General features: G+C 44.9%; 1 protein-coding gene across 2 annotated transcripts in view; it reads right to left on the minus strand.

Moving 5' to 3' along the window:
- The window catches only part of scn4ab (sodium channel, voltage-gated, type IV, alpha, b), a 107,789-nt gene that overhangs the window by 58,804 nt on the left and 34,706 nt on the right, over positions 1-14,279 (minus strand). For both annotated transcript variants that reach the window (XM_038709658.1, XM_038709652.1), the window contains exons 4-5: positions 7,244-7,362; positions 7,029-7,118 (exon numbers count right to left, since the gene is read on the minus strand). In XM_038709658.1, the coding sequence (XP_038565586.1) occupies positions 7,029-7,118; positions 7,244-7,362 (209 nt within the window). The remainder of the gene's footprint in view (positions 1-7,028; positions 7,119-7,243; positions 7,363-14,279) is intronic.

Below are 14,279 nucleotides of genomic sequence, written 5' to 3' on the forward strand. Positions count from 1 at the left end.
AGACAGATGTTAGCTCAAAGTGGCCATGACTGAATGTTGGGTCGAAGAAACTGTTACCTGGATGTTAGCTCGACACGGCTGTGAGCTTGATGTTACCTGAAACGACTGTTGACTCGAAACTATTGGTTGAAACGACAGTTGGGTTGAAGGACTGTTAGCACGACGTTCGCCCGAAGTGACTGTTAGCTCAACGTTTCTCAAATTGACTTACCTTGAAGACAACTTAACTGCAAACTTGAGATGATTATATTAATTTAGGTAAAGACGACTCGGAACGCATTAGCTGGAAAATGCTGTTGGCTCAAAATGACTGAGCTCGAATGATGACACTGAATGTTAGAGCTGACTGTGAGCTCGAACGAGTGTGTGCCGGATGATGGCACATAATGATTGTGAGCCGAATGTTAGTTCAAAACAACGGCGCGTGGGGCGACAGTGAGCTCGAGACGACTGTTAGCGGGATGTTAGCTCAAGATGACTGTTAGCTGGATATTAGCTGGAGACAACTGTTAGCCGCATGTTGGTTAGAGACGACTGTAAGCTCGAAACGACTGAGAGCCGGACGTTGGCACGAAATGACTGAAAGCTGCATGTTAACCCAAACAACTGAGAGACGGTGCCAATAATTGACTCCCTCTGCTGAGGTTGCCCCGGCAGTCTAGGCCTATAGCAGCATAACTAAGGGATGGTTCAGGACTCACCTGAGCCAGCCCTAACTATAAGCTTTATCAAAGAGGAAAGTCTTAAGCCTACTCTTAAATGTGGAGATGGTGTCTGCCTCCTGAACCCAAACTGGAACCTGGTTCCACAGGAGAGGAGCTTGATAGCTGAACGCTCTGGCTCCTAGTCTACTTTTGGAGACTCTAGGAACCACAAGTAACCCTGCATTCTGGGAGCGCAGTGCTCTGGTGGGGTAGTAAGGTACTCTTTAAGATAAGATGGTGCCTGACCATTAAGAGCTTTGTAGGTGAAAAGAAGGATTTTAAATTATATTCTGGATTTTACTGGAAGCCAATGCAGAGAAGCTAAGAGAGGAGACGTGATCTCTCTCTAATATTACATAGGTTAAAAAAGGCGGTCCTTGAAATTTGCTTAATGTGAGACTTAAACGACATGTCCTGATCAAAGATAACTCCAAGATTCCTCACAGTGGTGCTGGAGGCCAGGGTGATGCCATCAAGGGAAACTGTATCTTTAGATAATGCGTCACAGAGGTGCTCGGGCCCTAGAACAATAACTTCAGTTTTATCTGAGATTAACATTAGAAAATTACAGGTCACCCAGGTTTTAACATCCTGAAGGCACATTTGAAGTTTAGCTAACTGATGACTTTCATCTGGCTTGATTGATAGATATAACTGAGGATCATCTGCATAACAATGAAAGTTTATGGAGTGTTTCCTGATAATATTGTCTAAAGGAAGCATATATAAAGTGAAGAGGATTGGTCTGAGGACAGATCCTTGTGGAACACCAAGACTAACTTTGGCGCGCATGGAGGACTCATCGTTAACATGTACAAACTGAAATCAATCTGATAAATAGGACTTAAACCAGCTTAGAGCGGTTCCTTTAATGCCAATGAAATGATCCAGTCTCTGTTATAGGATATGATGGTCAATGGTATCAAATGCAGCACTAAGATCTAATAAAACCAGTACAGAAGTACAAGTCCTTTGTCAGATGCAATTAGCAGGTCATTAGTAATTTTCACCAGTGCTGTCTCTGTGCTATGAAACTCCTGACTGAAAATCCTCAAATAAACTATTGCTATGTAGAAAGTCACACAGCTGTTTGGTGACTGCTTTCTCAAGGATCTTACAGAGAAATGGAAGGTTAGATATAGGTCTATAGTTGGCTAAATCATCTGGATCAAGGTTGGCCTTTTTCAGAAGAGGTTTAATTACAGCTACTTTAAAGTACTGTGGTACATAGCCTGTTGATAAAGATAGATTGATCATATCTAGTAGAGAGGTGCTGACTAAGGGTAAAACTTCTTTAAGGAGCCTAGTCGGGATGGATTCTAAGAGGCAGGTTGATGGTTTAGATGAAGAAATTATAGAAGTTAGTTGGTAGAGATTGAGGGAAGCAAAGCAGTCTAAACATGTATCTGGTTCTACAGCTGTTTCTAAGGTTCCTGAGTTTAGAAATAAGTCTGTGCCAGTTAAAGGCAGGTCATGGTGAATTTTTTTTCTAATAGTTAGAATTTTATCATTAAAGAAGCTCATGAAGTCGTAACTACTGAGAGCTATGGGAATACTTGGCTCAATAGAGCTGTGACTCTCTGTCAGCCTGGCTACAGTACTAAAAAGAAACCTGGGGTTGTTCCTATTTTCCTCTATTAGTGACAAGTAGTACGCTGCTCTGGCATTACGGAGGGCCTTCCTATAAGTTTTAAGACTATCTTGCCAAATTAAACGAGAATTTTCCAGTTTGGTGGAACCAAAGTTTCTGCGACATTTGCTTTAATTTGCGAGTTTCAGTATTATACCATAGAGCTAACCGTCTTTGTTTTAGTATTTTCTTTTTTAGAGGGGCTACAGAGTCGAGTCATTCGCAGCGAGCCTGCAGCACTATCAACAAGATGATCGATTTGAGAGGGACTGAAATTAAAATTGGCGTGATTAGATGGTCGGGGGGCAGACACCGTCACTATAGGATTTTCACTAAGTAACTCCTGAAATGGAGGAGCAGAGAAGTGTGTTAGACTGCGACTCTGCGTAGGGTTTTGGGTGGGTAACTTCTGAAATAGAAGGGCAGAGAAGTGTGTTAGACTGCAACTCCTGGTCTAAACTCTGGGTTGTCATGGATTTGGTCCACTAATAAACTTGGCCAGATTTCTAGAAATGAGAGGTGCTCTTTCCCAAGTGGGATGGATGCCGTCTCTCCGAATCAGACAAGGTCTTCCCCAGAAAGTCTGGCAATGATCTACAAAGGCCACATCATTTGCTGGACAACACCTCGACAACCAGCGGCGGAAAGACGACATGCGGCTATACATGTCATCACTGGTCAGATTTGGCAGGGGTCCAGAGAAAACTACGGTGTCCGACATTGTTTTTGCATATGTACACAACGACTCAACGTTAATCTTAGTGACCTCCGATTGGCGTAACTGGGAGTCATTACTGCTGATGTGAATAACAATCTTACTGTATTTACGTTTATCCTTAGCCAGCAGTTTCAAATAAGACTCAGTGTCGCCCGCTCTGGCCCCATGGATGCACTTAACTATGGCTGCTGGCTTCGCTAACTTCACGTTTCTCAAAATGGAGCTGCCAATGATCAGAGTTGGTTTCTCAGCAGGTGTGTCGGTGACTATTCCTCCTTCAGACAGTCACCCAGCCCCCCTTTCCTGGCTGCACAGGGGATGCCGGAGGACGGCTACCACAGGCTAACTCAGGCCGGCCCGCACCGACTACCGGGGACTGGCTAGCTACAGTAGCTAAAGACTGATCTACCAAGGTGCGGAGCCGGACTTCTAAATCACTGAGCCTCGGCTCTATGTCTACAAATAAACTACACTTATTACACGTACCATTACCGCTAAAGGAGGCAGAGGAGTAACTAAACATCTGACACACCGAGCAGGAGAAAGTAGGAGAGAGAGAGGGAGAAGGAGAAGCCATCTCTAGCTGCTAAGCTAAAGTTGCTAACGGCCAAGCTAAAGTACTGTAGCGTTAGCTACCAAAACCTTTGAAAACAACTATGAGATTAAACAGCAGTCACTAAAAGATGGAAAAAACTGTGAGTGCTTAGGCAAAATTACTGTAAGAATAAGTGTTTATTGGACAGTTGGCTGCTGTAATGACAAATCTAACAAATTTATCTGGTATTTAGCGAGAGCAGCAAAACACGCTACCAACACACAAGCATCGGAAACGGAAATGAGTCAACATGCTTACCGCAGTACGTCAGCACTAACCAGTCACAACCACCACAGGTCACTTTAACAGTGGCACTGACGTCACGACGTGCGTAATGAATAATGCAGAAGGGAGCTGGTGTTGACGGAACTGTAGGCATGCCATGCTGATGATAGTGTTGAAAGGTTTTCTGTATTGACTGTTCTGTAAACGGGATTCTTTCATCTTCAACAGTTTTCAAAAAAGTGGCTATAGTCGTTTTGAAATCGTTTATAAAGACTGTTTGACGCGGGGCCTTGCTGGAGCGGGGTGACGCTGTGATCAGCTGTTCTTGTGAGGCGGAGGATTCTCAGGTGAAATGTTCTCGATTGTTGAGATGAAGCGGACCATGGAAGAGATGGCCTGCTTTATGATTGTGGAAAACAGGGTCTCAACATGGAGACGGAAGAGAAGAGTTCTTCTTCTGGTGCTGGGTCTGTTGCCGTAGACAGTGAAAATGTTTTGTGAGTTCTTCAGAATAATTCATCGTCTGATGGCAATTTACCAACACATCATGAAGAGGTAAGTGGAAGAGATGGAGTACCTTGTCATGATTCTTTGTATGGCATAGCAGTGTTAGCGTAACGTGCTGGACGAGCTGTTGCTTGGTCTCATTTCGGGTGCAGAATATGAGAGTGAAGAAGAACAGTTGGGATGTGTGGGTATTTATGGAAATGCTGGTGATGATGTGGTTGATATGTGGTCCCACTCCTGAAACTCTGCTAATTAGCACCACAACATTTTGAACTTTAGTGACGTGTCATCTGTATTTCCTATGAAATCATGGATTTGTGTCCAATGAGAAAGAAGTGTCAGTCCTGAACTTTGATACTATGGGTGTTTCTCAATACCGAGTACGCCAAGTTTGCACTTCTGTACTTGCAAGTTCGAAATTAATAGTTGTTGTTGTTTAAACAACTATATACCATACAAATTATAAAGGCAACACTTTTGTTTTTGCCCCATTCACCATGAGTTGAACTCAAAGATCTAAGACTTTCTCTATGTAAAAAAAAGGCCTATTTCTCTCAAATATTGTTCACAAATCTGTCAAAATCGGTGTTAGTGAGCACTTCTTTGCTGAGATAATGCATCCATCTCACAGGTGTGGCATATCAAGATGCTGATCAGACAGCATGAGTATTGCACAGGTGTGCCTTAGGCTGACTACAATAAAAGGCCTTAGGCGGGACACAGTAAAAGGCCACTCCTCGGCATGCTGACTGCAGGAATGTCCACCACAGCTGTGGCCCGTGAATTGAATGTTCATTTCCCCACCATAAGCCATCTCCAAAGGAGTTTGAGAGAATTTGGCAGTACATCCAACAGGCCTCAGAACCGCAGACCACATGTAACCATGTAACAATTTGCCTTACACCATATTACATATATTTGCGTGATGTACTTTCCCCTTGATAAGTTAACAGGCAGATCTGGTACCTGCCGAGGTGATTGCAGCCAGTGGCCTGCTTACTTTGGTCAAAGAAACCCTACATAAGCCAGGAAAACATTCAAACTGCAACTGTATACACTTGACCAAAATTGTACATTAATGAAAAAAGTCCATATGGTGGGTTTAACGTGTATTTAGAGATATAGTAGGTTTAGACCCCATTGGGCAGCATACACAGGTATTTGTTGCTGGAGGCATAGCCGCACTCCGACACATCAAACAAACATTGCAAACATTATCACCATTTCCCACATTTACCCTTCAAAACCCCAATATCCCCCCACATCAAATGTTTATTCAAATAAAAAATTGTCTGGATTGAACTAGATGTTCTCCGCGGTAAGAATAGGAAGAAAAAAACACAAAAAAGATACCAGGTGAAGCATGACGAGACGCCACAGTCAATATTCCACAGTTAACTTATGCAACCTCGTCACAGTCTGTTTAGCCCATGGGATGATGTTGTAGTCCAGAAAAGTCCCAACATGTAATCCACCAAAAAGAGTTTCTTTGTTGTGTTCGTCTGGCAAGCATTACACAGAGACCACTAAACTCTGAGTACTTCACCTGTTGCACTCCAGAGTTCCCCACAAACGTCACTTCCCACACTTCCCCTCATCACTCTCAAAACAGTGATGAGGGGGAAAAAATACATAAAAGGAAAGTCCTTATAACAATCCATGACTACCCCACAGGTCTCTGTGAGCACAGTTCCTTTTTTACATGTGAAGGAAAAACCAATATCCACAATGCATGTTTACCATCACGGTAAAAGCTGTACATGAAGGCAGAATAGGTGACTATTACAACCACACCCAGGACCTCCACATCCAGCATCTTCACCACCAAGATCGTCTGAGACCAGCCACCCAGACAGCTGCTGCAACAATCAGTTTGCATAACCAAAGAATTTCTGCACAAACTGTCAGGAACCGTCTCAGGGAAGCTCATCTGCATGCTTGTCGTTCTCATCGGGGTCTCGACCTGACTGCAACTTCAACAGCCATTGACGACGAGTGGACCAACACGCCACAGGCCACAATCAACAACCTGATCAACTCTATGTGAAGGAGATGTGTTGCACTGTGTGAGGCAAATGGTGGTCACACCAGATACTGACTGGTTTCTGGACCAACCCAATACAGGGAAACTGCACATTTTCAAGTGGCCTTTTATTGTGGCCAGCCTAAGGCACACCTGCACAGTACCCATGATGTCTGATCAGCATCTTGATATGCAACACCTGTGAGGTGGATGGATCATCTCGGCAAAGGAGAAGTGCTCACTAACACAGATTTTGACAGATTTGTGAACAATATTTGAGAGAAATAGGCCTTTTGTGTACATAGAAAATGTCTTAGATCTTTGAGTTCAGCTCATGATGAATGGGGCAAAAAAAAGTGTTGCGTTTATAATTTTGTTCAGTGTATATAACATCCTGGGATTTGACTGTACTTGGCCAGAAGCAAACTTTTGAACTTGAAAGGTACTTTGGCTGCAACTGATGACATTTCACACAAACACAAGTAGAGACAAGATTGCTGACTGAGAAACACCTAACCATACCCCTAACTCTTACCCCTGCTCATCCCATGTTCAAAAAGCTTCTGACTGCTACCTCACATCTGGCGTGTGTTGGTGTGTATATTGGTGTGTGTGTGTTGACTCACTCCACAATCTTGCTCCACGCTGGAGGATCGCTCATCGTCATGAACGCACAGTTGGTCAGAATCGTCACCATGATGAACAAACTGAATAAAGTTTTAATTGTTAGGAACAACCAACAATAACCTGCTAATCAAAGCAATTGTGCATTGTGGCAGTAAATAAGTTTATCCTCACTGACCAATCAGTAAGGAGTACAGTGTGACATCATAAAGGATATGAGTGAATGAGGATCTTGATGGCAAGGGTCCTCAGCGGGTTGAACGGACCCAGCAGGTAACAGGCCGGCTCAGCGTTAAACCTGTAGATGATGTTCCCTTTACCGATCACGATGAACGTCTGCAGAGGGACAGACAGGTCAGAGAGAGGCAGGTCAGAGAGAGAGAGATACAGGTCAAAGACAGACAGGTAAGAGAGAGGGGTCAGAGACAGCAGCAGCCTACCTCTCCTACTGTCACTGACTTCCAGGCCAAGAAAGAACAGGATAGTGTCAACTCACAGCTGAGAGAGTTTCAACAAGAACAAATTCGTCAGAGAAGACAGCTGGACCATCTCAGTGAGGAGGTGAAGGAACTTAGGAAGGACAGAGACAACTGCACAACTGAGTTGGCTACTCTGAGAGAAGAGCTACAGGACAGGGACAGGCTCAGTCTACAAGCCAGACTGAACTCAACACAACCCCCTGTGCCCACCTCTCAGATCCATACCACATCCAGGCAAACTCCCACTACACCTGCTGAAGGACAACACAGCCCTTTCCTCGAGGACTCCCCCCCTCTCATGAAGCCTGGTGCAGACCAGCTGCCTCCATACAAACATCCCAAGCCAAGACGCCAGTCACACCCCTGCACCTGTCCAAGGCCTGGCCTCTAGCCAGCCTCCAGCTACCACCACAGCTCCACATCCAGACCCGACAGCTAAGACTGAACAAACACACACAGGCAGAAGGGCTGACATTATCCTTCTCATGGACTCTAATGGAAAGTTCCTAGATGAAAAGACCTTATTCCCAAGGCACAGAACGGAGAAGATCTGGTGCCCCAACACCAGGAAAGCCCTGGAGCTGTTAACAGTGCCTGAGCTAGGCTCACATAGCCACATCATCATTCATACAGGCACCAACGACTTCAGGTCCCAGCAGGACAGACTGGCAGACTCTCTGACGAGAGTCATTGAGCAAGCCTCCACCAATTTCCCTACCAGCAAGATAATCATATCCACGCTGCTGCACAGGAGAGACTTCCACCCCCACACTATTCACAGAGCAAATATCAGACTCTCCAGGGACTGTGCCCTCAAACCCAACGTGTTCTTGGCCCACCACCTGACCCTGCACCTGGACTGCCTGTATAATGACATACACCTACACAGAAATGCAGTCCCCACCCTTATCCAACGAAGGTTAAAATCAAGGGCAACTGGACTTGGTTGAAGATACTGGAAGACGTTTCGTCCCTCATCCGAAGGACTTCTTCAGTTCTGACTGACTGGCAGGGAAACTCAGCTATCTTAGCTCCATTGGTGGGAAACACGCCTCACCACGTCCAAAACTCTATTGACTTTGTAAACAAAGTTCGGGGACTAAAACTGGATCCAGATGAAACCATGGTATCCTATGACGTGACTTCTTTGTTCACCTGCATCCCCACCATAGAGGCAGTAGAAACCGTTAGGAAACGGCTAACACAAGACAACACCCTGGACAACAGAACTAGCCTCAGCCCTGACCAAATCTGCAAATTACTCGACCTCTGTCTAAACACCACCTATTTCCAGTACAACGGTGGATTCTACAGACAGAAGCATGGCTGTGCCATGGGCTCACCAGTATCTAGGAACCACAAGTAACCCTGCATTCTGGGAGCGCAGTGCTCTGGTGGGGTAGTAAGGTACTATAAGCTCTTTAAGAAGAGCAACATTACATACACAGGGAACTTCAACATGGCTGTGAAAGATCTGAGGGACAAAGCAAGGAGAGATTTTTATGCAATAAAAAGAAACATTAAAATATATATTCCAATTGAAATCTGGCTTAAAATTTTCCAATTTGTACTAGAACCAATAATTCTATATGGTAGCGAAATCTGGGGGCCAAAACTTAATAATGAAGTTGACAAATGGGATAAAACAATCATAGAATCTTTCCATACTGATTCTGTAAGAGCATCCTGCAGGTGCAGAGAAAAACACCAAATAACCTGTGCAGAGCAGAGCTCGGCCAATACCCCCTCCTACTAAAAATACAGAAAAGATCACTTAAATTTTACAATCACTTAAAATCAGTTAACCCCCAGACATATCATCACAAAGCCCTAACATACCAGGAGCTGAAACCAGAGAAGAGTCCCCTCAGCCAGCTGGTCCTGAGGCTCTCTGCAGTAACAAGTCCCCAACAGCCTCAGGACAGCAACACCAACTCAAGCAGACCAAACCAAATTATCAGCAAGCAGAAAGAAAAATATATTGAATAGTGGAAAGAAACGACCAAAACACAAAGTAAATTACAATGTTATCTGACCCTAAAAAGAGAATTCACACTGGCAAATTACCTGAGTACACTAAAATGTCCCAAACTAAGAAAAATGTTGACAACATACAGACTGAGTGAACACAGCCTGGCCATAGAAAAGGGTCGCCACAGGCAGAGCTGGCTACCACAAGAGGAGAGACTCCCAGTGTGACAGAGGACAGGTAGAGACAGAGCTGCACTTTCTAACCTCATACCCCAAATATAAAACACAAAGAAAAAAACACTTTGCAAACATTTCCCAAATATACCCCGAATTCAAATTCATATCAGACACACAGAAACTCCCCTATTTACTAGGAGAAATGCCCAAATGTGAAATAATTGCTGCAAAATATGTCTCCTCATGCCATGAAGTGAGGACAACCAGTGGAACCTCAGATTGATAAACAATTGTACAGATTTTCAAATTATTATTATTTTGATTGTTTGATATTTCAGTAATTGTTTTGTTTTTACATTTGATACTGATTTTTTTTATTTATTTATTATTATTTTTTAATTAATTAATAATTAAAATTTTTTTTATCTATTAATACACACACACACACACACACACACACACACACACACACATTACTGTTTCATTTATTTTATTAAAATTTTTAATTTTTTATATATTTTTTTATTTTTTAACATACAGACACACATGCTCACCGTTTTATTTATGCATTTTATTAAAATTTTTAATATATATATATATTTTAACAAACACACGCGCACACGCTTACCGTTTTATTTATTATTTTAATTTTTAAGATATATTTTGTTAACACACACACACACACACACACACACACACACAAACACCCACACACTTACTGTTTCATTTATTTATTTATTTATTTTTTTGACACACACACACGGTTACTGTTTTATTTATTTTTATTTTTAATATATATATATTTTCAAACACAAACACACATACGCTTTGATTACTTTACACTTTAATTACTTGTTTAATGAAATGTATGGGGTTGATTGCTCTTATGTTTTATGTATGATGCTTTGGCAATATTGTTGTTACACATTCATGCCAATAAAGCTAATTTGAATTGAATTGAATTGAGATAGATACAGGTCAGAGAGACAGATACAGGTCAGAGAGAGATACAGGTCAGAGAGAGACACAGGTCAGAGAGAGACACAGGTCAGAGAGAGATACAGGTCAGAGAGAAAGACAGGTCAGAGAGAGATACAGGTCAGAGAGAGAGACAGGTCAGAGAGAGATACAGGTCAAAGAGAGAGAGACAGGTCAGAGAGAGAGACAGGTCAGAAAGAGATACAGGTCAGAAAGAGATACAGGTCAGAGAGAGATACAGGTCAGAGAGAAAGACAGGTCAGAGAGAGAGACAGGTCAGAAAGAGATACAGGTCAGAAAGAGATACAGGTCAGAGAGAGATACAGGTCAGAGAGAAAGACAGGTCAGAGAGAGAGATACAGGTCAGAAAGAGATACAGGAAAAGGAAAAGGGTCCTCTTCGTCCGGAGTTTCCTCACCTTTCCAGTACATCCTCAACAGTTCATTAGTCGCTGCTGTTAGTTAGGCAATACAGATTTAAATAACCAACATCCATTAAAAACAAAGCAGTGTCAAGGCCCAACTTGTCTGTTCTCCTTAAAATGCTGCTTGCAAACTTTTTCCACACTGGGTATTTAAAACCTGTCAGATATCTCTGTGCAAATTGAAATCGAAAAGTTGCCACTCTGCTTGCTAGGTGTACCAGGCCTTGCCCCCCTTCTTCTTTTGGTAAAAAAAAGCACACTCTGAGGTACCCAGTGTAACCTGTCCCAAAAAAAGTCCACTAAAACTGCTTTTAGTTTTGCGAGTAAACCAGCAGGTGGCTCCATACAAGCTAAACGATGCCACAGTGCTGAAGCTACAAGGTTGTTGATTACTAGAGTTCTTCCTCTAAAGGACATCTGAGCAAGCAGCCATTTCCACTTTTTCAACCTTCCTTTCATCGTCTCTATCATGCCCTCCCAGTTTCTTTTCACCATTTCTTCTTTGCCAAGATAAACACCTAGATACATTATACCATCATTTCTCTATCCCATGACCAGGACCATGACATCATCAGCATAAGCAGATAAAACATGTGGTGTGTTAAAACCCGGTAAAACCAATACAGGACCGGATTCGGTGTAGCAAGGGCTCAATGGACAATGCATCCAGCATCCCAGAAAGAGGACAGCCCTGTCTGACACCCCGGGCTTATGTAAAGGGAGCACTCAGACCCCCGTTAACCTTCAACACACTCTGAATATCTCGGTACAAAACTTTTATTATAGCAATGAGACTCAGGCTGAGACCAAAACACTCCAGAACTTTCCAAAAATAAAGGTGCTCAACCCTGTCAAATGCTTTTTCTGGGTCTAACAAAATGAGACCAAGGTCAGTGCCCAAAGAACTGGAGACATCCAAAACATCCCTGATTAACGACACGTTGTCTGTGATGGACCTACCAGGCACACAGTACGACTGATCCTGGTGAACGATTTCCTCCATCACCTGCTTCAACCGGTTAGCCAGAGCCTTGGACAAGATCTTATAGTCCGAACAGAGGAGGGAGACTGGATGCCAGTTTCTGACGTCCTGAAGGTCTCCTTTCTTCGGCAGCAGGGTTATCACAGCTCTCCTGCAGCTCAGAGGCCTATCAGTTCAAGGTGCTCCCATTCGGGCTTTCCCTAGCCCCAAGGGTCTTCACGAGGTGAATGCGGGCAGCACTGGCCCTGATGCAAGCCAGTGGTATGCAGATCCTCCCATATCTGGATGACTTATTTGTGCTCCGAGCCAAGAACAGGTGGAGCAGGATACCCTTCTATGTCATGTGACAAGGTTGGGCCTTACCGTCAATTACGCCAAAAGCTGTCTGATACCCAGCCAAAGGATGGTGTTCATTGGATTAACCCTGGACTCCTCTCACATGCTATATGTGCAATCCACAGCTATAGAGGCCATACTCCAGCTTCTCTGTCATTTCTAGAGGGACAGGAGGTTGAGGTACAGCCTTTTTATCAGGTTGATGGGTATGTTGACCTCTGTCACAGCAGTGGTGCCACTGGGCCTCCTGTATTTACGACCCTTCCAAATTTGGATCAATGGCCTCCATTTAGATCCGCAGTTACACAGATCCAAGAGAGTCAGGGTGTCCACCCAATGCCTACTAGTGTTACAGCCATGGAGAGATGGGGCAAATCTGTCCAAGGGCATCTCACTGGGTTTGATCCCATCGCGTCGGGAGGTAGTGGTAACCGACGCGTCGCCCACAGGGTGGGGGGCAGTGTGGCAGCACTGGACAGTGAGTGGCCTCTGGACCAGCCAGGAGAGGATGGAGCACATAAATGTGCTCGAGCTCCGGGCTATCAGTTTGGCGCTGCACGAGTTCCCGCCGTATTTGAGAGGCAGGCATGTTCTTGTTCGATTCGACAACACGTCAGCTGTCTACCATATAAATCGGCCATGTCACTGCAGGCGGCATGGCGACTCCTGGTATGGGCTTTCCCCCGCTTGGCCAGCCTCAAGGCCATGTATTTGCCGGGGCCACAGAACGTGGTGGCAGACTACCTCTCCCGCCAGACGCCTCCCGCTGGGGAGTGAAGACTCCACCCGGGGGTGCTAGAGGAAATATGGGGCAAATATGGCACAGCAGAAGTGGACCTGTTTGTCCACCCACTGCTCCCTTTGGTTTTCGCTGGGGGAGGAAACGAGTCTGTTGGGACAGGATGCCCTGGCACAACCGTGGCCAGATCATCTCCTCTATGCCTTTCCGCCATTCCCACTGATAGCGGTGACATTGCACACGGTGCAGCAGAGCAACCACAGGCTGCTGTTGGTGGCCCCGTACTGGCCAGGGAGACTCTGATTTCCAGTGATGCACAAGCTTTTAGACGAGATCCCTTGGTGCCTTCCCAGGAGGCAAGACCTGCTGTCGCAGCTGGGTGGCCACATCTGGCATCCGAGCCCAGAACGCCTGCAGCTATAGGTGTGGCCCTTGAGGGGCCTGACCCACTCCTCGAGTCGTGTGACCAGGCCGTGATCCAAACCATTAGGGACTCCAGAGCACCTTCCACCATAGCACGTTATGCCAACAGGTGGAAGATTTTTTTGGAGTGGTGTAGAGCTCAAAAAGTAGCTCCTGAAAAGTCTTCTGTGCCGATAATACTGCATTTTTTGCAGTCTTTGCTAGAAAAGAAGCTCTCCGCTTCAACCCTTAGGGTCTATGTGGCTGCAATTTCCGCCAGTCATATTAGAGTGGATAACCAGATGGTGGGGTCTCACACCCTGGTGACCCGGTTCCTTAAAGGAGTCCAGCGACGAAACCCCCACGAGCTATCATGGTCCCCTTTTGGGACCTGCCTTTGGTACTGGAATCCCTTCGTCTCCCTCCTTTTGAGCCTCTGGAGCAGTCTAAACTAAAGTGGTTGTCAATGAAGGTTGTGTTTCTTCTGGCAATGGCATCAGCGAAGCGAGTGAGTGAGCTTCATGCCTTGTCAGTGAGTGAAGCATGCATGCGCTGGAACTCTGATGGCACAGGAGTGGCACTTTGGCCTAACCCATCATTCCTCCTTAAGAGGCTGGCTCCAGCCTGCTTTAATCAGGTCATTCGGCTTGCAGCCTATGACTGATGCCCACGGGTTCCTGAAGCCGAGTCAGCAGAACTGCTCTGCCCAGTGAGGGCCTTGAGGCATTACAAGCAGGCAACTGCTGGCTTTCGCCACTCTGATAG

The sequence above is a fragment of the Micropterus salmoides genome, unplaced genomic scaffold, assembly GCF_014851395.1.
Source record: "Micropterus salmoides isolate LMB-PRFRI ecotype aquatic unplaced genomic scaffold, ASM1485139v1 Ms_hic_scaffold_10, whole genome shotgun sequence".
Lineage (NCBI taxonomy): Eukaryota > Metazoa > Chordata > Actinopteri > Centrarchiformes > Centrarchidae > Micropterus > Micropterus salmoides.